This window comes from Mustela nivalis (assembly GCF_964662115.1).
Source record: "Mustela nivalis genome assembly, chromosome: 4".
Classification (NCBI taxonomy): domain Eukaryota; kingdom Metazoa; phylum Chordata; class Mammalia; order Carnivora; family Mustelidae; genus Mustela; species Mustela nivalis.
Window position 1 is genome coordinate 118,489,629 of NC_139023.1, and position 25,383 is coordinate 118,515,011.

The 25,383-nt window shown below is 40.5% G+C and overlaps 2 protein-coding genes across 11 annotated transcripts in view; both read left to right on the forward strand.

Annotated features, from left to right (window-relative positions):
- Positions 1 to 4,329, forward strand: part of LOC309862617 (uncharacterized protein) — a 39,166-nt gene extending 34,837 nt beyond the window's left edge. For both annotated transcript variants that reach the window (XM_082726669.1, XM_082726670.1), the window contains one exon: positions 2,862 to 4,329. In XM_082726669.1, coding sequence (XP_082582795.1) covers positions 2,862 to 2,999 — 138 coding nt within the window. In that variant the 3' untranslated portion in view covers positions 3,000 to 4,329. The remainder of the gene's footprint in view (positions 1 to 2,861) is intronic.
- An 18,678-nt stretch (positions 4,330 to 23,007) lies between these two features.
- The window catches only part of KLHL8 (kelch like family member 8), a 57,277-nt gene continuing 54,901 nt past the window's right edge, over positions 23,008 to 25,383 (forward strand). For 3 of the 9 annotated variants that reach the window (XM_082726650.1, XM_082726657.1, XM_082726656.1), the window contains exon 1: positions 23,025 to 23,290. The gene's annotated coding sequence lies outside the window, so the exon portion shown is untranslated. Of the gene's footprint in view, positions 23,291 to 25,383 lie in introns of all 9 variants that reach the window. The other 6 variants (XM_082726655.1, XM_082726651.1, XM_082726649.1 and 3 more) reach the window with 6 other exon arrangements.

Genomic DNA, 25,383 nt, shown 5'->3' on the forward strand with positions numbered 1-25,383 from the left:
AAGCTGAATTGAACTGAGTATTATTTTTTTTTAAAGATTTTATTTATTTATTTGAGAGAATGAGAGAGAAAGAGAGCATAAGAGGCAAGAGGTCAGAGGGAGAAGCAGACTCCGCTCCCCCCCCCCCCCCCCGGACCCCGAGCAGGGAGCCTGATGCAGGACTTGATCTGGGACTCCAGGATCATGACCTGAGCTAAAGGTAGTAGCTTAACCAACTGAGCCACCCAGGCAGCCTGGACTGAGTATTATTAACTAAAATGGGTATGGCAGGGACTCGTTGAGACAAGGAAGCATCTTTGCCCTCAAACAGTGGTAAGAAGACAAATAGTTCATCAAGGGCAACAGGAAAATCTCCCTCAACATTCATTTACAAAAATCCACAAATACACCCTTTTCTGACGCCTTTCCTCCCATCTTCTCTTCACTGGCCCAAGATGTCTAAATCAGGTGTTTTTACTTGCATAACCTAAAGTTCACATGAAAGGTTGAAGAATTTCTCTACACATCCCTAAAAAGCACACTGAATGTGGCATCGTTTTTCTCAGCATATTCATTCCTCTGGTAAACCGCCTACATGGATAAAATGAATGTAGCCGCCCCCTTTCAAACCAGGACCAAAGAAAAAGTGCAGTCAGCCCTCCCCCCTTCCTAAGGCCACCATCCATCTTCATGCATCACTCCCTGAAGCTCTAGCCTTACAGGGAGTTACAGCTAATGCTAGATTGAAGGGTTTAATGGGTGGAAGAATTAAACGAAAACAAAAACAAAAGAGCCATCACAAACTGCAAATTAAGGGATCAGCAAAACCCCTGCTGCTTTAAAAAGCCAATTGGACCTTGCCAATACACTAATTAATATAATAAAACACACAAAGATCTTGCTTAAAATTAAGCGAGCAAGCTGCCCACGGCTTGCTGCCCACTCTCTGAGCAAGCATCTGCTTAGAATGTCACCAATTGTCTCCTTGGGAGGTTAAAGGAAGGGAGGGGGAAATTGCTTTGGCAGAGGCTAACAGTTAACTATGCCCCTTTTGAAAATAGAATTCTTACCCTGTTTTTAATGCCAAGCACATACAACGTCAAATAAACTGGTCTCGATACAAGACATGACAGAACCGCAGCAAATGCAAGAAAGCGCTCCTACTTACTCTAGCAAAAATAATAGGAAAATATATATATACGATTAATCTCAAATGCTCACCAGTATTTGAAAATTTTCTTCTTTCCAACTTTCAGAACTCTTCTGTGCCTCGAACAGAGCGTGGTACAGATAAACACGGGTTTTATAACAGACACCTGTTGACATTCCACAGACATTGTTCACGTCAGCAATTCAATATTAGTTCCTGATGTCCAAACCAGAGGCCAAATACCTTGTTTTGCTTTGTTCAATCAAGAGTCAGTTATTATACCCATTACCATTCTAGGCACATAAAGAATTAAAAAAAAAAAAAAAAAAACTTCCCAGGCCTCTGGGTGGCTCAGTGGATTAAGCCTCTGCCTTTGGCTCGGATCATAGTCTCAGGGTCCTGGGATCGAGCCCCGCATTGGGCTCTCTGCTCAGCAGGGAGCCTGCCCCCCTCCACCTGCCTCTCTGCCTACTTGTGATCTCTCTCTCTCTCTGTGTCAAATAAATAAATAAAATCTTAAAAAATAAAAACTAGGGGCGCCTGGGTGGCTCGTGGGTTGGGCCTCTGACTTTGGCTCAGGTCATGATCTTAGGGTCCTGGGATGGAGCCCCGCACCGGGCTCTCTGCTGGGTAGGTAACCTGCTTCCCCTGCTCTCTCTGCCTGCCTCTCTGCCTACTTGTGATCTCTCTCTCTCTCTGTCAAATAAATAAAAATTAAAAATCTTTAAAAAAATTAAAAACCAAAGCTTTCTTAGGCAGTTTCCATTCTGGTCTGCAAGAAACAATGCACAGGTAGGAAAAGTTCAGTAACACTACAGAGAAATAAGAACTGAGCAACTCATCAGGAGTAAGGTGCTATACTTCTATTACTGTTTCTTACACCGTTTTTTAAGTATTTTCTGTGTGCTGGCCATTGTGGTAGACCACAGACCTACAGGATTTCATTTGGTTCTCATTGTTGTGCTTCAGAGATTTTATAATCCTAGTTTTATAGAAAATGAAACAGAGCCTCAGGTCACTCAAGGTGATGCTGGTAGGAAAAAACAAGTTCAGGATTGCAGATATCTCACTTCAAAGATTATACTCTTTCCAAGATGTCTTGCTGTCTCCTGTTTGTCAAACTTATAAAGTATGTTTGTGCCCCTTCTCAGAGCTACAGAGATATTTAGGAACCGTATAATAAATTGCCAAATACTCATCGTCCATCGTCAGTAATTATCTCCTTGTAGCCAACCTCATTTTATTTATACCTGCTCACTCCTCCCCTCGCTCATCAGATTATTTTTAAGCAAAGTCCATATACCCTGTTGTTTCACCTGGATTTTAGGATGTATTCCTAAAGGCAGGGGCTGTTGTTAAAACAACAACAACAAGAAGAACCCATAATTGCAATACCATTATGACGCTTTAAAAATGAACAATAATTCTTAATACAAATATCCAATCCATGTTCAAGTTACTCCTTTTGCCTCATAATTCTTTTATAGTTGTTTTGTTCGATTCAGAATCCAATCAGAATTCACACTTTGCATGTGGCTCCTAGGTCTCTTGAGTTTCTTGAAACTTATGGTTCTACCTTCAACACTTTCTTGGCAGTCTGTTGTTGAGGAAAGCAAAATAGGAGACGGGCTCAGATTCACAAGCATACAAAGGGATTCATGGGCCATGGTGAGAACTTGGGGTTTTCAGTGCTGTGGAAAACCCCACAAAATGTGATCTCGATTTTATCTAGCCTCCTTCTAGCTACCGTGTGGACAGTGGATCATGGGGGCGAAAGTGGAACCAGGGGAATCATTGCCATTTCCAGCATTTAGACACTGCTCTTAATCTTGTGTCCCTCAGCCATGACTTCATGCATGACTCAGCATGAAGATTTTCCTGTTTTCGAGATTATCAGCAACTACACTGGATGTGGACATTTCCTACCAAACAGCTCTCTTTGGGATTAAGAGACGACTTTCATTTCAGGATTCTCGATAATGAACATGAGTGAACGTACAGCAGATGAATCTTGGCATGGCCAAGAACCAGCCCTCGCTGGCTCTGAAGTACTCCCCTCTGTGCAGAGACAAAGTGGACCTCGGCCAGACTCACCAGCATGAACTGAACCCCACTGTTCACAGCAGTTTGTAGCACAAGCCTCACTGAGTCTGCTTGAGTTGGCAACATTAAAAGAAACTCGGCCCTTGTTAATTATGAGGGCTAAATGCCCCATCCTGTTTTTTCCAGACTCCACTTTGAAAAAAAGGGAATATTTCTAATTCTCAAGGAGTTAGTAAAACACACCTCTCAAAGAGAATGAATATGAAAGCTTTTGGATTTGCATGCTGCCAATCACATCTGAAATGTAAGCGTCAGGAAAGGGCCTTTCCTATACCCGGCTAATTAATAAGAAATTGTTTTATTCTTCTCTTTATAAAGGTTACATTTCCCGGGGCGCCTGGGTGGCTCCGTCATTGAGCGTCTGCCTTCAGCTCAGATCATGATCCCAGAGTCCTGGGATCGAGTCCTGCCTCAGGTTCCCTGCTCTGTAGGAAGCCTGCTTCTCCCTCTCCCACTCCCTCTGCTGTGCCTCTCTCGCTATGTCTATCTCTGTCAAATAAATAAATAAAATCTTTTGAAAAATCAAAAAATTTTTTTAAATTTTAAAAAGATTCAATTTCCCAGTATCCTCTAGAAGACACAGGAATTTTTGTCACCATGAATTATTTTTTATAAAATTATTTCCTGTTTACCAGTTCCTTAGGAACTCTGTGGCATAATCACATTGACAAGCCAAACAAATGTACTTACTGAAGGGACTTTCATGTCAGACTGCTTGGGTTTGAATCCCAGCTCTGTGTCTTTCTTAATTGTGTGACCTTAGGCAGGACACTTAATCTCTCTGAGTTCAGATTTTCTCCTCTAAAAACTGGAGATAGTAATGGGAATATATCATAGGTTTGTAATGAGGACAAAACTGAGTTAATCGCTCTAATGGATTTTGAACACTAATAATAGTGCTATCAAGAATTAACAGTTGTCGGGGCGCCTGGGTGGCTCAGTGGTTTGGGCTGCTGCCTTCGGCTCGGGTCATGATCTCAGGGTCCTGGGATCGAGCCCCGCATCGGGCTCCCTGCTCCGCAGGAAGCCTGCTTCCCTCTCTCTCTCTCTCTCTCTCTGCCTGCCTCTCTGCCTACTTGTGATCTCTGTCTGTCAAATAAATAAATAAAATCTTAAAAAAAGAAAAAGAATTAACAGTTGTCAAGTATTATATATATCACATTTCAACTATTATATATATCAAATATTATATATCAAGTATTGCTACTACAGTTAGCAATAACAATATCAAATATTGTTATTCACTGCCTTCAAAGTTTTAAAATATTTTTAAGGCTATAATTTTTTCTTTTTGAGTTTAATTTTTTAAGTACATAATTCAGTGGTTTTCGGTATATTCACCAAGCCATACAACCATCACCATGATGTAATTCCAGAACATTTTCATCACTGCACAGAGAGATTTCTACATGTTACCAGCCACTCCCCACCCTCTGTAGTCACTCATTTACCTTTGGTCTCTATGGACTTGCCTGTTATGGACATTCTGTATAAATGGAATCATAGAATGCATGGCCCTAATGTGTCCAATTCTTTCACTTATTACCATAGTATTTTCAAGGTTCATCCATGTTGTAACATGTATCATCAATACTTCATTTCTTTTTATGGCCAAATAATACTCCATTGTATGGACATACCACATTTTGTTTATCCATTCGTCAGTTGATGGATATTTACATTGTTTCCACTTTGGGGCTATTATGAATAATGCTGTTATGGATATTCATATACAAGTTTTCAGTTCTCTTGGATAAATACTTAAGAGTGGAATTGCTATGTCATGTGATAACTTTATTTTTAACTTTTTTGAGGAGCCTCCGAACTGTTTTCCATGATGATCACACCGTCCTATAGTCCCACTAGCAATATATGAGGTTTCCAATTTCTCCACATTCTCATCAACACTCATTATTGTTTGTCTTTTTGATTATAGTCATCCTAGTAGGTATGAAATGATATCTCACTGTGGTTTTGATTTGCAATTTTGTGAATGACCAATGGCATCAAGCATCTTTTCATATGCTTATTAGCCATTTGTATGTATTTTGTGAAATGTTTATTCAAGTCCTTTGCCGGTTTTAAAATTGGGGTGTAAATATTCTTTATACATCCTGGTTATAAGTCTGTAATCAAGTATATGACTTGCATATATTTTTTCCCATTCTATGAACTGTTGTTTCACTTTCTTGATGGTGTCCTTGAAAGCACAGACGTCTTTATTGTTGAGGAAGCCCATTTAAAAATTTTTCATTTTGTCTTTTATCATTTATGCTTTTTATATCATGCCCAGAAACCATTGCCTCATCCAAAGCCACAAAAATTTATGCCTAGGTTTTCTTCTAAGTCTTTTATTTATAGTTTTAGCTTTTACATTTAGGTATGTGATCGATTTTAAGTTAATTTTTGTGTATGATATGAAACAGAGATCCAAATTCATTCTTTGGCATTCTGGATAGTATGTCTATCCATCTACCAGTACTACACTGTCTTGATTACCATAACTTTAGAGTAAGTTTGAAATTGGGAAGTGTGAAACCTCCAACTTCATTCTTTTTAAGATTGTTTTGGCTACTCTGTGTGCCTTACATTTCCATACGAATTTTAGGTCAGCTTGTTAATTTCTCCAAAAACAGTAGTTGGGATTATATTGAATTTCTGGATCAATTCTGTATTGACATCTTAATGGTATTGACAGTAAATCTCCCAAACTATGAACATAAGATTATTCTATTTATTTAGGTCTTTTTCATCTTATTTAGCAATGTTTTATAGTTCTCAGTGTACACATCTTATATTTCTTTTGATGTTACTATAAATGGAATTGTTTTCTTAATTTCATTTTCAGTTCTATCATTGCTAGTGTATAGAAATCCAACTAATTTTTGTATATTGATCTTGTACCCTGCAAACATATTGAACTCATTTATTAGCTCTAATAGTTTTGTGTGTGTGTGTGTGGATTCCTTAGGATTTTCTATGTATAAAATTAAGTTATTCACGAAAAGGGTAACTTTTACTTCTTTCTAAAATGCATTTCCAATGTATTTTACCTCTTTTTCTTCGTTAATTACCCTGGGTAAACCTCTAGTACAATGTTGATTAGAAGTAGAAGGAGGGAACATCCTTGTCTTGTTCATGCTCTTAGGAGACAGCTTTTAGTCTTTCATTATTAAGTATGATATTAGGGGTGTCCGGGTAGCTCAGTTGGTTGAGTGTCTCACTATTGGTTTTAATTCTAGTCGTGATCTCAGGGTCATGGGATCCAGCCCTGTGTCAGGCTCCCTGCTCAGCCGGGGATCTGCTTGATATTCTCTCCTTCTCCCTCTGCCCTTCCCCTACTCACTGTGTCTCTCAAATAAATAAACAATTTTTTTTTTTAAAAGCATGATGTTAGCTGTGGGTTTTTCATAGATAGCCCTCTTCAAGATGAGAAAGTTCTCCTCTATTTCCAGTTTGTTGTGTATCTTTTATTATAAAATGTTGTTAGGTTCTCTCAAGTGTCTTTTTCTACATGTATTAAAATGTTCATGTTTTTGTTTTCCCTTTCACTTTTAATATATTAAATTGATTGGTTTTCATATATTGAACTATCCTTGCATTCCTGAGATAAATCCCACTAAGTCATGGTGTATCATTTTTTTTAAAGATTTTATTTATTTATTTTATTTTAGAGAGAGAGAATGACATGGGGCTTGATCTAATGACCCTGAGATTGTGACCTGAGTCAAAACCAAGAGTGGGATGCTTAAGTGACTGAACTGTCCGCTCATACCCCAGTCATACCCTGGTGTATGATCTTTTAAAAATGATGCTGAATTCAGCTCACCAGTATTTTGTTGAGGATTTTTGTATCTGTATTCATAAGGGATATTGATCTATAGTTCTCTTCTTTGTGTTGTCTTTGTTGGTACTGGAGTGATACCTTATAAAATGAATTGGGAAATTGGGGCAACTATAGGAATCTGTTCATTCATGTAGGTTAGTTATCTAGATCTATAATTAAGATTTAATAGTTTATAGTATGTCTTTGTAATACTTTTTATTTCTGTAGGTTTGGTAGTAATCACCCTGCTTTCACTTGTGATTTTAACAATTTTAGTCTTCCTTCTTTTTATCTTAGTCAGTCTTATTAAATCTTTGTCACTTGTTACTACTTTTTAAAAAAAAAAACTTTAGGTTTCTTTGATTTTTCTGTTTTGTTTTTATATACTCTAGTTCATATATTTCCACCCACTTATTTTTTCCTTTCCTCTACTTACTTTCAGTTTGATTTTCTCTTTGCTTTCTAGTTCTTTAATGTATTCAGTTAGGTTACTGATTTAAGCTCTTTTTTCTTCTTCCAATATAGGCAATTGCAGCTATACATTTTTTTTTTCCTGCCCAAAAAACAAGCTTGTTGAAAAATCATTCAGTGCTAAATGCATGGAAGATAAGATGTAATCCTTAGTGTCTGAGGCTCCAAGAGGTATTATTAACGACACGGATTTATGTTTCTGCAAGAGGAGCAAAAGCAGAGCTCATTTCTATTATCAATGTTAACTTTGTGTTATCTTCAATATACTAACCAAAAGCTATCAAACCTGACATTATTTTCAGAAGTAGGATATAAACAATACAATCTATTACTCTATTAGTTTCACCCTATCAATCAGCCAGTGTTTTTCTTGATGTCGGTGCTGATGTATCTATCTCAGTCTAACAGTTTGTTTATTTAACCGATGGTTACATCTCTGAGTTGTTTGTTAGGACTGCCAACTAAAGAAACTAGAACTAAACTAACTTTCTGTTCTTCTAATTATGTTTTTTAAAAAAACATTTTTGGAAGACAGTTTCTCCTGAGAACAGCTAAATAAACAGCTTTAAGAAAGAAAAATGTACTGGCAAGTACTTCATCCCTCAAGTCCCAGTGAAATTACAACTTTTCTTTGAAGTCTTTCCTGATCTTCCAGAAAATTGCATGTTTTTCCAATTCTGTCTTACTTTATAGGATTTGCCATGTGTTAGTGTTGTTATTTGTGTTACAAATAGTTGTTATTTGTGTTACAGTGTCTTCCCCTGTAGACTGTAAGACTGAATTCTGGGAGGTTGTTGAACATGCTTTATTCATCACCAGGGCCTGACGCATTGCCTGGGACTCAACACTATTCATCTGGGAACATGGCTACCAGCCAGTGCTGGGATTTTAGCCATGAGAATATGTGGGACCTCAGAAGTTCGTTTTGCCTCTGTTGCCTTCTCATTTGCTCTCCCATTATCAAAGTGGTTGGGATTGATAGTGTTATTTTCACTTTAAAATTGGGGAGACATGGTACAGAGAATTTAAGTCAATTCCCACAAGTTACCCAAAAAAGTCTTAGCTTTCATTTAAATTTTAAATTGTACTTAAATTTATGTAGTATACATTTTCTTTCATCAGCCTGCTAAAATGATGCAATGCCCTTCTCTGAAGCTACCTCCCATAAGGTATCTATTAGCAAATCAAGTTCATGTTTTTTCCTAGTATAAGGCAAATATTCCTATAGTAGAAGGAAACGTGACAAATTTTACTAAAAACCCTAGAAGAGAGACTGCTGTTGTTTTAAACTTTTCCTTGACCCTAGTATCAAAGCTAACTGAGAGAGCCATTTGTTTCTTTTTGTTTCCATTCCTTTCACCCTGAAGGTGGAGGGCTTCCTCCGCTACTACTCCTTTACGAATATATTCCAGCAGAGGGAGCTCCAACTGCTTTACAACTATTAATGGAGCCTTCTACCTCCCTCTCCACCTATCCCAGAGACAAATTTTGGCCTAATTCTGGTGCCGAGTAGTTGAATGGGTCTCTGACTTTTCCCTAGGGATACATTAGAAGCTGATAGGTGTGAACAATTTGAAGAGAAAGACTGTATTACATCATTCATCTCCATATTCAATTAAGGTCATATTTAAATATTCATTATGAAGTACAGAACATAATTTTTTAAAAGATTTTATTTATTTATTTGACACAGAGAAAGAGGTTACAAGCAGGCAGAGAGGCAGGCAGAGAGAAGGGGGGAAGCAGGCTCCCTGCTGAACAGAGAGCCCAATGGGGGGCTCGATCCCAGCACCCTGAGACCATGACCTGAGCTGAAGGCAGAGGCTTAACCCACTGAGCCACCTAGGCGCCCTAGAACATAATTTTTAATGCGTGGGTTCGCTAAAGTTAGAGATCATGATAGATGATGATTAAATGATAAAAACCATGCCTCCCCCACTACCCCCACCTCCCCCGCAAAGATTCAGCTTGTCCAATTCATATCAAAGGATGACACATAGACGGATTTTTTTTCCTGGTAAAACAGTACTTTTTAATGACAACATGCTCTATGCTTCGCAATCTCATCACTAGGACTATAAAATAGGGATTAGGGGCACCAGGGTGGCTCCCTGGGTTAAAGCCTCTGCCTTTGGCTCAGGTCATGATCTCAGGGTCCTGGGATTGAGCCCCACGTTGGGCTCTTTGTTCAGCGGGGAGCCTGCTTCCCTCTCTCTCTCCCTGCCTCTCTGCCTACTTGTGATCTCTGTCTGTCAAATAAATAAATAAAATTTTTATTAAAAAAATAAGGTAGGGATTATACTCCATGCTCTTATGTCTACCTTTCTATTTATTTATTTATTTATTACTTTTTTTAAAATTCCAGTATATACACACTATTATATTACTTTTAGGTATACAATATAGTGACTCAATTCCATACATTACTCCGTGTTCACAATAAATGTATTCTTAATTCCATTTACCTATTTCACCCATCCCCCACCCACCACTCCTCTGATAACCAGCAGTTTGTTCTCTGTATTTAAAAGTCTGGGTTTTTTGGTTTCTCCCCCCCTTTTTTTCCCTTTGTTTGTTTTGTTTTTTAAATCCTACATATGACTGAAATTATATGATATTTGTCTTTCTTGTACTGACTTATTTCACTTAGCATTATACCCTCCAGAATCATCCATGTTGTTGCAAATGACAAGATTTCATTCTTTTTATGGCTGAGTAATAGTCCTGTTTTTTTATGATGAGTAATATTCCTGTGTGTATGTATAAAACATTTTCTTAATCCATTCATCTATCGATGGACACTTGGGTTGCTTCCATAATTTGGCTGTTGTAAATAGACAAGAATATTTTTACATTTTTTTCATTTAGTAGGTCAAATCCTTAAAAATAGCTTTCTATCTACAACATGGACCCCAAACTCATCCCACTCTAAATGTACTGATCCAGGGACACCTGGGTGGCTCAGTTGGTTGGACAACTGCCTTCGGCTCAGGTCATGATCCTGGAGTCCTGGGATCGAGTCCCGCATCGGGCTCCCAGCTCCATGGGGAGTCTGCTTCTCTCTCTGCCCTTCCCCTCACTCATGCTCTCTCTCACTGTCTCTCTCTCAAATAAATAAATAAAATCTTTAAAAATAAATAAATAAATGTACTGATCCATTCAAGAGTTGAATGCTGAATGCAGTAAATTGTTGGCTAGCTTGTGATTTTGAAATATATGTATTTAATAAATCAGAGCAGCTGGGTGGCTCAGTTGGTTAAGCATCTGACACTTGATCTCAGCTCAGGTCTTGATCTCAGGGTCCTCCTGAGTATGAGCCCCACATTGGGCTCCACACTGGGTGTAGAAACTACTTAAAAAACAAATGAAATAATAAACAATGGAAAAATACTGAGTATCTTCTACAGGCTGGCTATGATGATAAAAAAAAAAAACACTGCATTTATAAAAATCACTGAGGCTGGGTGGCTCAGTCTGTTAAGTGTCTGCCTTCAGCTCAGGTCATGATCCCAGGGTCCTGGGATCCAGTCCCCGTCTAGCTCCTTGCTCAGCAGGGAGCCTAATTCTCCCTATCCCTCTGCTTGCAGCTAGCCTTATGCATATACAGGCACATTCTCTCTCTTTCTGTCTCTCTGACAAAGAAATAAATAAAATCTTTTTTTTTAATTGTATATTTAAAGGTTTGTTAACTCTGAATTCAGATAAGTCATTCTGACAGAATGTGATAGGTTTAAATTAGAATAATGGTTGTAGAGATAATGTGTTAGGAGAAAATGAGATCTTGTGAACAAAGAAACTGCATAATCATGTTTGATTGGATTTGAGTACAAAAAAGAAAAAAGATTAAATAGCAGATTCCCTATTTCAAATTTTGGAGGCCAAGAGAATTTGGTTGTCACTGAGAAAGGTGGGAATAGTAACTGATTGGAAGTCAGGGCTCAACATGAAAATATTCAATATTTTGATAGGAGAGCCAATGGAGAGATTCAGTAGGTTATAGAAAGATTCATGTGAGGGGCACCTGGCTGGTCCAGTCAGTAGGTCATGAGACTTACGATCTTGAGGGTGTGGGTTTGAGCTCCACATTGGGCATAGAGCTTACTTAAGGAAAAAAAAAAGACTCATGTGAGTGGTCATTGGTACAGAGCATAAGGTTAAACTTCAACATGCATTAGATACCTGAGGGAAGGAGATGTCAGAGGCCTCTATTAGACAGGTCTGCTCTTAGGGAAGAATAGCTGAGCAACAGAGCATTAGAGCACGACCTTTGGTTGGTACGACAACAATGTCTTCCTATAACTATCCTTATGTCTAGAAAAAAGGCAGGTCATTAAAAAAGGAAAAGGCTGACCAACAGGAACATTAAAAGTTAGTCATTATATTTTTAAAGATTATTTATTTATTTATTTATTTGGGAGACCACATGAGCGAGAGTATAAGCAGGGGCAGGGGGTGGGCAGAGGGAGAAGAAGACTCCCCACTGACCAGGGAGCCCAACTCAGGGCTTAATCCCAGGACCCCTGGATCATGACCTAAGCCGAAGGCAGATGCTTAACCGACTGGGCCACCCAGGTGCCTGGTTCATCCTTATTATTAATCAAAGAAATAAAATTAAATATTTGCAAGGACTATACCAAGAAAATAGGATTGATAAAGTTGTTGGGAAATAAACAATCTCATCATCACTGGTAAACCTTCCTAGGGCCCACTTAGATTAAGATATCACAAATCTTTTGACTTTGTATGCCCTCTGATTCCCTACATTTAGGGAAATATTTTGATGATTTAGCTGTAAGTTATACAACCTAATCGTCTTTTTTGAAAACCAAAAAACTCAGAACAATCAAAAATGAAAGTTTGGTTAAAGGGATAGTAATAGGGGCACCTGGGTGGCTCATTGGCTAAGGGTCAGACTCTTGATTTCCATGCAGGTCATGTTCTCAGGGTTGTGCGACAGAGTCATGCATTTGGGCTCTGCACTCAGTGGGGAATCTGCTTCTCCTTCTGGCCCAACTCTCCCCCCACCCACACCAGCTTGTGTGCTCATTTGCATTCTCTCTCTCTCAAATAAGTAAATAAAAATTAAAAAGAAATAAAAGGATAGTAATAGTAAATCCATATAGTGAAACAGTCTATAATAATTTTTCAATGTTGTTAAAAATAAATACTTTTTTTAAAAAGATATTTACTTGACAGAGAGAGAGAGAGCACACAAGCAGGGGGAGTGGCAGGCAAAGGGAGAAGGAGAAGCAGGCTCCCCGCTGAGCAGGAGCTTGCCAGGACCCCAGGGTCATGGCCTGAGCCTAAGGTAGATGGTTAACCGACTGAGCCACACAGGCACCCCTATAAGTCCTTTCTGACAAGTTATTCAGTATATATTCTCAAGTGAGAAAAAAAATTTAAAAAACTAATATTAATTCATGTAAAGAAAATGATTCAAAGGATACACAGCAAGACATTAACAGTTACTATTTTAGAATAGTAGTATTATTTTCAAATTTTCAACAATAAGCATATGTTGTTGCTCTTATAAGATAACACTAACATTTACTTTTAGTTTTTAAAAATGTGTTTGTAATTTTCTTCTAGTAGTTCAGAAACATGTTTAGATACCATGAAAGCAAAGGAAAAGAAAAATGTCAGGGTAGAGAATTTATATCAATGCACATCCTTTGTATATTCCTGCTGTGAGTGAGTTGACTATCTTTGGTGTATCTTATCATTCTACCCTAGAAATGAACCTGAAGATCAGAATTTAAGTCAGACTTTTTTTATCTGGGAGAAGACTCCACGAAGCATGGGCAGCAGAAAGGCGGAATGAGAAAGAAAAGAGAAGGAAGCTATTAAATGTGCCTTGTCATGCAGAATACCGCTATGGGCAACTGGGTTCAATCCCCAGAGGAATTCTGGGAAACTGTGTAGAAGGTACCTCAGAATGGCCCCTCATCAAGTAGGTGAGTTTGCTGTGATTTTAGTCACCAACTCCCTGTCACTGTTTGAGAGCTACTTGTGAGAGAAAGGGAAAACAGCTAACTCTCCAGCATGGCTCGCCTCTCCTGCCTACGGGTAAACCAGGCAGACCAAAAAACCCTCAAGTGAAGAGTCACAGATGTCCACACCTAGAAGCCTAGGTTCTAGCTGCATGTTCACTGCCCAACTTCAGGAAACACCCCTACTGACACACTTGCGTAAAAATCCTAACATCTAGAGGTCTTGTCCTTTCTAATATTGACTGAGTGACCACCCCCAACCCCAACCGCTGAATGTCCACATAGTAATACGAAGATATAACATGAAGGAGTAAGTAGGGTGTGATGATAAAAAGAGGGAGAGGATTAATAAGATTGCAGTTTTTGTCAGCTGCTCTTTGCTAAACACTGTGTTAGATGCTGTGGAAACAGAAAAGAAGTCTAATTTATAAATTCTGGTCCACAGAGCTTACAATAAAATGGAATATGTATATACATGTGAAACTTTAAAGTGATAATAAAGGATGTATTCAGTGTCTGTGCCAGTGATACAGATAACATGCTGAGGAGAGAGGCATTTCCATATTTAAAAGTAGGTCATACACTGACATAGCCCAGACCAGAGGATTATATTACAATTGAGAGTGACAGCACTCTAGGTGATAAGTCCAGCATGAACAAAAATGTAATAACAGGTGTGCTGAATATCTTCCAGTTATCTCTATCCTGCTTTATGCCAGAAAAGCTGACGTTTTATGAACAAAATTAACAGATTTCCTTGTCCTCTAGCTTCAGCAGCTGCCTTTGGCAGGGGCTTTCACTTGAGGTCAGAGAGAAGGAGAGAAAGGTTGGAGAAAAGTTCTATCCCAACTTCCTTCTCTCAGGGTCACTGCGAGTTAGCTATTTTCCTTTAGGAAGTCTTTATTATAATCAGGAGGCTCTCTACACGTAGCTTTCTCTCCTCTCCACCTTCTAGTAACTACTCTCTCTCTCTCTCTTTTTTATAAGTTTGTGTGTGGGTTTTTTTTTTTTAAGATTTTATTTATTTATTTGACAGAGATTACAAGTAGGCAGAGAGGCAGGCAGAGAGAGGAGGAAGCAGGCTCCCCACAAAGCAGAGAGCCCGATGCAGGGTTCAATCCCAAGACCCCGGGATCAGGACCCGAGCCGAAGGCAGAGTCTTTAACCCACTGAGGTACCCAGGTGCCCCTACTAACTACTCTCTTACTAGCTCAGGAATATTGCACTGTTCCTAGGAGGTTTTCCTAGAACCTATCTAGACCTTTATTAAATTTTCAAGTTGCTCCTCAAATGTACTGCGGGTTTTCTGTCATCTGTCTAATTAAAAGGATGGAAAGGGGCTCCCTTGAGACAAGAGTGAAATATTTGGCAGAGTTTGAGGAAAGAGTTCCTGTCGTGAGGTAGAGGCAGGTAAGACAGACATTTTCTTTTTAATTTGTTTTCCAAAGAAAAATGACACTACAGATTTGAGGACAATATTCTGAGTGAAGTGTAAACATTCTTGACTGACGTGTAAATGGCTGCTTGCCAATGAGCACGAGTCACATGTTCTCTATTCTGAGCCCTCTTTGGCCTCATCTGTTTTTTGCTCAACAGTTGTGAGCATAAAGGAACTCTTTCTGTGGGTACCTCGGCCAGGTAGGTACACGTCCAATTACCCTCTGCTCTTCTATGATCCAAGCTTCAGCTGATGATAAAAGTAGCAGCTGAAACCTTCCAAATAGGCTGAACAACAGGCTATTCTATTTTAGTAATCCAGATTGCCTCTGAGGAAATTGGCTGAAACTTTCAGTTCTGATTCTGCTTCCTTAAAAAAAAAAAGAACTTATAACAATTTTTCTTGTTCAGCGTTGACTTATAAACCCCCAAAAAGAATCAACTACAAAGAGGATCTGTCAACATGGGGGTGCTGGAGGGGTAGGAGAAGAATAAATGAAACAAGATAGGATTGGGAGGGAGACAAACCATAAAAGACACTTAATCTCACAAAACAAACTGAGGGTTGCTGGGGGCAGGGGGGTAGGGAGAGGGTGGTGGGGTTATGGTCATTGGGGAGGGTATGTGCTATGGTGAGTGCTGTGAAGTGTAAACCTGGTGGTTCATAGACCTGTACCCCTGGGGCTAATAATACATTATATGTTAATAAAAAGTTTTGTTTTTTTTTTTAAAAAAAAGAGCATCTGAAATTTGAGCTACCTTCTGGATCATCTGTGTAAGGATAATGGGTGCATGAGTTCTAGATGATGGCTACACCACAGCCAGCAAGTCCTTCGGAGAAAGAGTTACAACATCTTCAAAAGGTTGCAATGAGATAATCTCAGAGTGTGAACTTAGAGTTTCTATGAAACATGGTCAAGGCGTAGTGAAGTAAATTCACATATGCTGTCTGATTCCTCATCCTTGGTTTAGCATTTTTAATCAGTGGTTTTCATCTGCTGATCTCTTCTTGCTCCTGACTATTGTACCATCTTTTGCTGCTGACCCAGTGAAAAAGCAGTTCTAAGTTGCTAATTAATAAGGAAAGAAAGCCTGCAGGCCTGGGCAGGCCACTATGCCAGTTCCAAAATTTGGAAGCAGCCACGTTTTGTTTATCAGAGAGAGAGATTATTCCTTTTACAACTGGAAATTCTCATCCCTCAAGGCCTGTAGTGAGATTGTTTTGGTGGTTTGATGGTCATCAGGGACTCAGGCTCCTTCTGTTCTTTTTTCTTTCTTTCTTTCTTTCTTTCTTTCTTTCTTTCTTTCTTTCTTTTCTTTCTTTCTTTTTTTTTTTTAAAGATTTTATTTATTTATTTGAGAGGTAGAGATCACAAGTGGCCAGAGAGGCAGGCAGAGAGAGAGAGAGGTGGAAGGAGGCTCCCTGCCAAGCAGAGAACCCGATGCGGGGCTCAATCCCAGGACCCCAGGATCACAACCTGAGCTGAAGGCAGAAGCCTTAACCCACTGAGCCACCCAGGCGCCCCTCTGTTCTTTTTTTACCATCTTATACATGATCCAAATAACCTCTTGGTCCAAGATGGCTGCTAAAACTCAAGCCATTACTTCCAGGAAGAGAGAAGGATGAGAGGATCCTCCAGGCAGAATCAACTCTCCCTTTAAGCAGCCATCCCTCAAATTCGATGCAACACTCTAATGAATAGAACTTACTTTGTCAGAGAGGCTGAAAGATAATTTGTTAGCTAGGTACATAGCCATCCCTCAAAAAACCTGGGGTTCTCTTATTCACAAAGAAGGCAAGAAGATACAGGGTAAGCACCTAACAGTATATGCCATGCTGCATTTGTTTTACTTTAAATAAACTAATATTTCAAAAAATAAACTTTTAAGAGATAGACTCCATTATGACACTGAAGATGTTATCAGAAACCTAATGTAATGTAGATCTATATCTTTAATGAAACAAGTACTTCTCTTTTTTTTTTAATTTATCTTTTAAAAAAATGTTGTTTATTTATTTGACACAGAGAGAGAGAGAGAGAACACAAGCAGGGGAGCAGCAGGGAGGGAGAAACAAGCTCCCTACTGAGCAAAGAACCTAACGTGGAGCTCAATCCCAGGACCTCAGGATCCTGACCTAATCAGGATCATGGCCTGAGCCAAAGGCAGATGCTTAACCAATTAAGCCACTGGGTGCCCCTAAATTTATTTTTTTATTTATGTTTTTAGTAATCTCTACACCCAACATGGGGCTTGAACTCATGACCCCAAGATCAAGAGTTACACATTCTTCTGTTTGAGCCAGGCAGGTGCCCCAAAACAAGTGCTTTTCATATTTGTTTCACTGTGTCAGTTCTACCATATATATGGATACAATTTTGCTCAGAAGTGTATTGCAAATATTTCAAACATAGATGTTGGAAGACAGAGTTTCTCTAAATGTATTTTCTGATGTCTAAAGTCATAATACTTACAGAGTCAGGTAGGGATGGAGGCAAATTGCTCTCATTCTGTCCTTCCCTTTTTGCTTTGGAGAGAATTCCACAGCTCCCCACATATGCAGTTTGAGAGTTCAACTGTGTGTAGGCAAGTTCACAGGAAATGGAAAGTGATTTGATCTGGGTAGGACTGAGTAGCAAAAATGAAAGGTTAGAAATGGGGAAAACCCAGGTTAAATTATAAATTGTAAAAACTCGCAAACATAAGTAATTTGAACTTAATGCACAAATTGAACTAGCAGTGGTCATACCAAGGATGCTTTCTGTTTTAGCTCCGTCCACTGACCTGCCCCCAAAGCACCCCAAATACTATCACTCTACGCAAGAACTGTATATCAACTGTGTAAATATATCCTCAAGTAATGTTCTGTAGCCCAGAGCTGCACCCACACTCCTTCTACTCATTTTTTTTCTTATGTCAAATTTGTCTTTTAGAGATATTCTGAAGCCACCAGTGGGAATTAGCTACTGTCCTTCAGGAAGCAGAATTGTATAGTTGTGATAGGATCTTAGAGCCTACAAGCTATAATATTTACTACTTAGCCCTTTACAGAAAATATTTGTTTTTTATTGCACAAAGTTTATATATATTCATTTATTGCCTGAGTGCTTATTAAACAGTTACTATATATCAAGTACTAGGCTCCTACTTTCTATTTAAGAGTCTTTCAGATAAATGAAAGAGGTAGATAACTAATTAAAATGCTCACTGATAAGTGTTACATTTGGGGCAAAAATAGGTTAGAGTGTGAGCATAACTGTAAGGAACTAACCCAGAATTGAGGAGAGGGCACCATAACCAGGGAAGACTTCTCATGAAAATAGTATCTAAATTGGGGCACCTGGGTGGCTCAGTGGGTTAAACTGCTGCCTTCAGCTCAGGTCATGATCTCAGGGTCCTGGGATCGAGTCCCACATCGGGCTCTCTGCTCAGCAGGGAGCCTGCTTCTCTGTCTACTTGTGATCTCTCTCTGTCAAATAAATACATAAAATCTTTAAAAAAAAAAAAAAGAAAAAGAAAATAGTATCTAAGTTAATGTTGAATGATGATCGGGTGGTAGAGAGGCAAAGAGGGAGCAAGCACAGCAAATATAAAGGCCCAGAGAAAATTAGGGAAATGCAAGTATTTCAGAGCTCACAATGGAAAAAGGTTAGCAAAGGTTTAGAGATAGTGACATCAGATTATTGGCAAGAGTAATGGATGTTAGAATGGTCTTAAATTAACTAAAATAGTTATAAGCTGGGCCACTGGACAAAGGCCAGAAATTGCAGGGATCTGGTATGTTGTGAGGAAAAAGGCAGGAAGTGATGGGGAAAGGGAAGCTGAAGCACTGCAGTAAATTTGGGTCATGGAAGAGGGTGATAAGATATGGGTTGGGGAGTTGCAGGGAAGTACAAGCCAGGGACTCTCTCTGACTTGGACCAGGAGAAGTGGTCTTGCTAGTAGTGCTCAGGGTCTTTAAGGATGTTCTCATGTTCTGGCTGTCTCTAGGAACATGCCCTTTGATTACAAAGCTGTGCCTCCATTGCAAATGAAGATAAAAATTGTCCTCTTCATTAATCTTCCCAAATCCCTCTGTAGGCCCCCCTGAAATTCTATTGGAGATTATAAAGCCTTTTATTTCAGGATTAGAGATAAAGATGCCTTCTATATTTTAGCTTAAAATGCAAATGTCCATTAAAGTTAAAACACTATGATTAATTCAGACCAAAGTACATCAGACAATGAGTCAACAGATATCAGACCTTTTCCAGTTTTAATTTATGAGACTTTGTGGGATTTAGGGAAGGGAAATCTTCACTTATTAAGGCAAGTGGTGTTTATTCTCAAAAGGAGCTAGAGAGGAATCAGTAAAAGCTAAGAAAATATTTGTTGTCAGATGTAGGAAATATGTGTCCTTTTCTTTCAGTTGAGGTTAGAGAGGAAAAAATTTTCCTTGCCCCTCCTAGGATCCCTGGCTGGGTGTGAAGATGAAACTGACCTGAAGAAGTGACCGGAGCAGGAAGCTTTGTACCTTTTAGACAAAGAAGTAATACATTTCTGACAAATTGACAAGACAAAGGGATTTGGGCTGGAGGTACTAAATAGTGAAGTAACTAGGAAGATAAGGGTAAGTTTAACAAGGTTTGTTTATATAGGCTTCTTGGCCTTAAATTCCATTCCTGGTGATGAAAATGTCTTCCTTTGGGGCATCTGTGTGGCTCAGTGGGTTAAAACCTCTGCCTTTGGCTCAGGCTCAGGTCGTGATCCCAGGATCCTGGGATGGAGCCCCACATCTGGCTGTCTGCTCAGTGGGGTGCCTGCTTCCCCCCCTCCCCACCCTGCTTATCTGCCTAGTTGTGATCTCTGTCTGTCAAATAAATAAATAAAATCTTTAAAAAAAAAAAAAAAAGAAAGAAAGAAAGAAAGAAAAATGTCTTCCTTCTCCTGGTGCAGGAAGGGCTCTATTTACATGGCAGTTTCTTTTTTGTTTTGTTTTGTTTAGATTTTATTTGTCAGAGATAGAGCACACAAGCAGGGGGAGAAATGGGAATTTCTATGATAGAAACAGAAATAGGCAGAGGGAGAAGGCGTCTCTATATGGCGGTCTTGTGAATGTTTCAGGTAAGAAAGGTGAGAGGGTGAGCTGCAGAGAGACCTTCCTCCTTCTGTCATTTTTTCCAAATTCCTTCAGCTTTATTCAATATGCCAACATGCTATATATGGGGGTAGCATGTCCTGAACCCCATAAAAGGCATATCTTGTTTTGTGAGATATTTTTTTTTTAAATAATTGAGAGCATTTTGGGGGATATATTACTTTCTGGAGAAGGACTCTTTTCCCTTACCCCAAGTTTATTGACATTTGTTTTGAAAATTTCATTTAATTTTCAGATTTATTTATTTATTTAATTTTTTTGGCGTGATTCTTCTTTCCCAACAAAAAGTTCTAGATTGGTGTACCTTGTATGCTCCCCACTTCCCTTATCATTATATGCATACCTTTTCATTTGTTAGTTTTCTGCCCCCTCACTAGAGTGCTGGGACTGTTAGTTTTGTTCACTGTGTTATTTCCCATTTCGCAGTGTCTAGCTCATAGTTCAATGTTCAGTAAATATTCTTGAATAAATAAATGGTAAGAGTATTGAAATTTTGTTTATATTTCTTTGATGTAGTTGGTAATTACAAGTAACCAATTGCTTTGTATATGTCAGTGATAAGATAAAAAGCCACTCTGCCCTATAAGCATTTTTTATTTCATTTTAATTTTTTTAAAGTAAACTCTAGGCCCTACATGCCGCTTGAACTCATGACCCTGGGATCAAGACTCACATGCTCTACCAACTGAGCCACCCAGGCACCCCTACACGGCATTTTTTAGGAGACACAGTACACCTGATTAAAAAGAAAAGTTCATATTATATAAGAAATTCTATTAGATGAAATCTTGCTGTTTGTGACGATGTAGATGGAATTATGCTTAGCAAAATAAGTCAATTGGAGAGAGACAACTATCATATGATCTCCCAGATATGAGGAAGGGGAGATGCAACATGGGGGGTTTGGGGGTAGGAAAAGAATAAATGAAACAAGATGGGATTGGGAGGGAAACAAACCATAAGAGACTCTCAATCTCACAAAACAAACTGAGGGCTGTGGGGGAGGGGGAGGGAGAGGGTGGTGGAGTTATGGGCATTGGGGAGGGTATATACTATGGTGAGTGCAGTGAAGTGTGTAAACCTCGTGATTCACAGACCTATACCCCTGTGGCTAATAATACATTATATGTTAATAAAAAATTCTATTAGGGGACGCCTGGGTGGCTCAGTTGGTTGAGCAGCTGCGTTCGGCTCAGGTCATGATCCCAGCGTCCTGGGATCGAGTCCCACATCGGGCTCCTTGCTCCGCAGGGAGCCTGCTTCTCCCTCTGACTCTGCCTTCCACTCTGTCTGCCTGTACTCGCTCTCTCTATCTCTCTTACAAATAAATAAATAAAATCTTTTAAAAAAATTCTATTAGAACATTGTTTTATTAAATATATATTGTATTGCGTCATGCTTCCAGACAAAATTTATGAGTGTGTGTGTGTGTGTGTGTACTTTAAAACTGGTCTTGCTCTACTTTTCTAAGGGCATTGACATTAAATTTGCAAAATACAATGCTCTGAAGTATTTCCAAATATATATATTTTTAAAGATTTTATTTATTTGACAGAGAGAGATGACAAGCAGGCAGAGAGGCAGGCAGAGAGAGAGGAGGAAGCAGGCTCCCCGCTGAGCAGAGAGCCCATTGCAACCCTGAGATCATGGGATCATGACCTGAGCCAAAGACAGTGGCTTAACCCACTGAGCCACCCAGGCGTCCCAGTATTTCCAAATATTAAGGATTATTTCAATTTGTTATGTAAAAAAGGTGATTTTTTTTTTTTTTTAAGAAATGAAATTTCTAATGAAGTAGCCATTTGGGGGGTTTTACATAAGATGTTATTGTTTTATTTTATTATTTTTAAAAGATCTTATTTACTTGTCAAAGAGAGAGCATGTGAAAGCATAAGAAAGGAGAGTGGCAGACAGAGGGGAAAAGCAGGCTCCCTGCTGAGCAAGGAGCAGGAGGAGGGACTGGATCCCAAGGCCTGGGATCATGACCTGAACTGAAGGCAGAGGCTTAACAGTGAGTCACCCAGGCATTCCAAGATGCTACCATTTTTTTTTTTTTTAAGATTTTATTTATTTGACAGAGATCACAAGTAGGCAGAGAGGCAGGCAGAGAGAGAGGGAAGCAGGCTCCCCGCTGAGCAGAGAGCCCATTGCAACCCTGAGATCATGACCTGAGAGGAAGGCAGAGGCTTAACCCACGGAGCCACCCAGGCGTCCCAGATGCTACCAATTTTTAAAGACCACTTTTTCTAGTAAAATCAATACAAACCCATGTTTAACATTCATAAATGTACCTAGGGTTGGATGTATTCTGAAGGAGATTGCTGGGGTTGTAAAAGCTTGAGATGGTTCTAACAAAAGACACATTAGGAGAACATTTAAAAAATTTTTTTCTTTGCGCTCTCTTAATCTCCTACCTCCACATTCCACTGACTTTATTGAAAAATTGTTTTATTTCAACATTTTTACTAGCAATGGTTTTTGGCAGTGTCAGCTTAGGTCAATTAACTGCTTCCTTCGGTTTGTCAACTTTGCGCCTGTCTTTATAAACACGAGCTGCTGTGTATATCCTCTGCAGAGCATGCGGGCAAAGTGACAGGAATAGAAACGGAAGTCTCCCCCCCCCCCACCCCATTTTTAAAAAGATATAATCCCAAGGAACACTCAGCGCGCGGGAGGGGGAGTTGATGGATATAAAATGAAACTAAATTCTGTATGGCCACTGAAGTGCAGAAACGGAGAACTTCAGAGATACGGATGCGGTGTCCCACCCAGCACTGTTTTTGCAGACGTCCCCCAGGCCCTGGTCTACCTTCCCCCCTGCAGCACCGCACGGCGAGTCGCCGGAGCACTCGCGACGCCCACGAGCGAACGGGGGCGGCGAGGACGTGGGGGCGGGCCCCCGGAGGAGGTAACCAGAAACCACACCTCCCAGGGTGCAGTGCGCAGGCTCCGGCGCGCGCTCCGCTCGCCGCCCCAGAGGCTGCGGCTCTCGAGGCTGAGCCGTGAGGACGCCGGGCGCCGGCCAGGGCTCTACGGGGCCGTGCAGCAGAGCGCGCGTCCGTGTGGTGCTCGCGCGGGGCTTAGTGCGGCGCCGCTGGGTGCTGCGGGAAGGCGCTGGGCTGCGGGAGCCTGGCAGGGCAGCCGCAGCCTGGGCGAGGCCGGCAGAAACCGAGCGGAGGGACGAGCCGGGGACCGAGGTAACTGCGCTCATTCCCCGTCGCTCCTCGCTTCCCTTTGTGCGATGCTGTCCGTTCACGCCGAGCCCTCCCTTACCCCAGCCCGAAACCCGAACGCCGCCCGGGCTTGCGCCTCCGGCTCGCGGAAACTCCAGCCCTACAAGCAGTAACTACAACTCCACAGCTGAGAGGGTTTGGGGCCCATTAAACCGCTGCACGTTTTCCGTCGCTCCGCTCGGCGCGGGGTGGGGAAGGGGGACGGGGTCGCATTTCCCGGAGGAAATCCCCCGCCTCTGGCTCTGTCAGCCGCGTCGGTGGCCCCCTTGGCTCTCTGCTCTCGGTCCTTCGAAGAGGAGAAGGACAGGCAGGTGTTTGGTGGGGTGCAAGGAATCAGCAGGAGCGGGGCGGCCGGCCTGTGGGCGCGCGGCAGGTGGGCTGTCTCCTGGCCCTGCGGCACGGGGACTCGCCGCCCGCCGGGGGCGGGCCCGCCCTGGGGGCTTGTCGCGGGTCCGGGACTGGCCGGTCGGAGGGGCTCGCCGCCTGTCGGGGACTTGTCTCTCCGTGGGGCTCGCTGCTGGTCGGAATTGCTGCTGTCGGGGGTTTGCTGCCCGCGCCAGGTGCCCCTTCCGCGGTGGTGGAGACCTGGTCCAAGAGTGCCTCCTGGTGTGACACCTGCAACTGCAGCCCCTTTCCGAAGGCGCAGCCGCTCCACGGAGTTTGTTCTACTGCCCCAGAGCCCGCTGTTTCTTCTTCCTTCCACTCAGTTATGGGCTGAGTTAATTTGCTGGTTTTTTCAGGCATAGCGGTTAGTCTACAGAGTTGGCAGTTTTCTAGCCCCGGGCTTGTCCTTTACTGGATTTGCACCATCGTAGCATCTGCACACCTGGGTATAAAAAGCGTTGTAAAACGTAATGTATACACTCCCGCTGGGCAGGGTTGAATCAGATGACTTTGATGAAACTGAACCATTCTCAGTATTCCTTTTAATCTGCTGTAATAGCATAACTATTTTGGGCCCTTTATGCTAATGTTGCCACTGTGGGTGGTTACCACGTTTAGAAGACACTTTGGGGAAAGCTTCTTGAAAAACCTGGGTTGACACAAGTATGCTATCTACTAGTTGCACTTTTTCGTTTCTATTTGCATTGTTTTTCTTTCTTATAAGTCGATAATTGTTTCATTCTTGCTGTTCTTCATGCTCACTCTATGAGGATATCCTTTCTGTATCTCCCTCGAATCCTGACCCCGGCAGAAGGTCGACTTGGGGGAACAGTCACTGCTTGGCGGTGACTTTTTTCATTGGCTCCTGCTTTTCCTCCTCCTTCCTACAGGCACTCCCTTTAGTTTGTCAGTCAACCCATGACCCGCTTAGACTTTTAGTCCCTTGCTATATTGCCATTGCCTTTTAAAATATCAAATAACACGAACATAAATATAAAAAGGAGTCTTAAGATAACTATACTCACATGTGCACTTAGTTTCATATTAACGTTTAAAACTAATTCTTTTAGCATTTGGTAAGATTACTGTTAATGGTTTTTTAAATGATTATATATGCTGTAATAATTGCACGTTCTGTATTCTGGCAGGAAACTTAATTCACAGGGTAATTTTTAGAAAACAATTATTTCCTCATTTGCTAAGAAAATGAGGTGAATTTTGACACATCCGCCCCAGCCCTTTTGCAAAATAAAGAGTTTATATTTAGGGCAGTTTTAGGTTCACAGCAAAATTGAGTGGAAGGTACAGATTTACTGTATAGGCTCTGCCTCCATATGACCCCTGCCTGTCTCCACATAGGCACAGCCTCCCCCACCATCAAAATGCCCACAAAAAAATGGCACATTTGTTACAATCAATGAGTCTACATTGACAGATCATTATCACCTAAAGTTTATAGTTTACAGTAGGGTACTGTATATCCTATGCATTTAGACAAATGACACTTTTTTAAAAAAATCAAGAAATTTTAGGAGTTGTAGAGAATGGAAATGAGTATTATTATTTAAAAAATGTCTTACAAGAAATATTTTGAACATCCTAAAAATTAATTTCTAGTAGTTTTTGTTTTTTAAAAAAATGGATGTTTAAACTTTAAGTTTCTTATTTTTTCA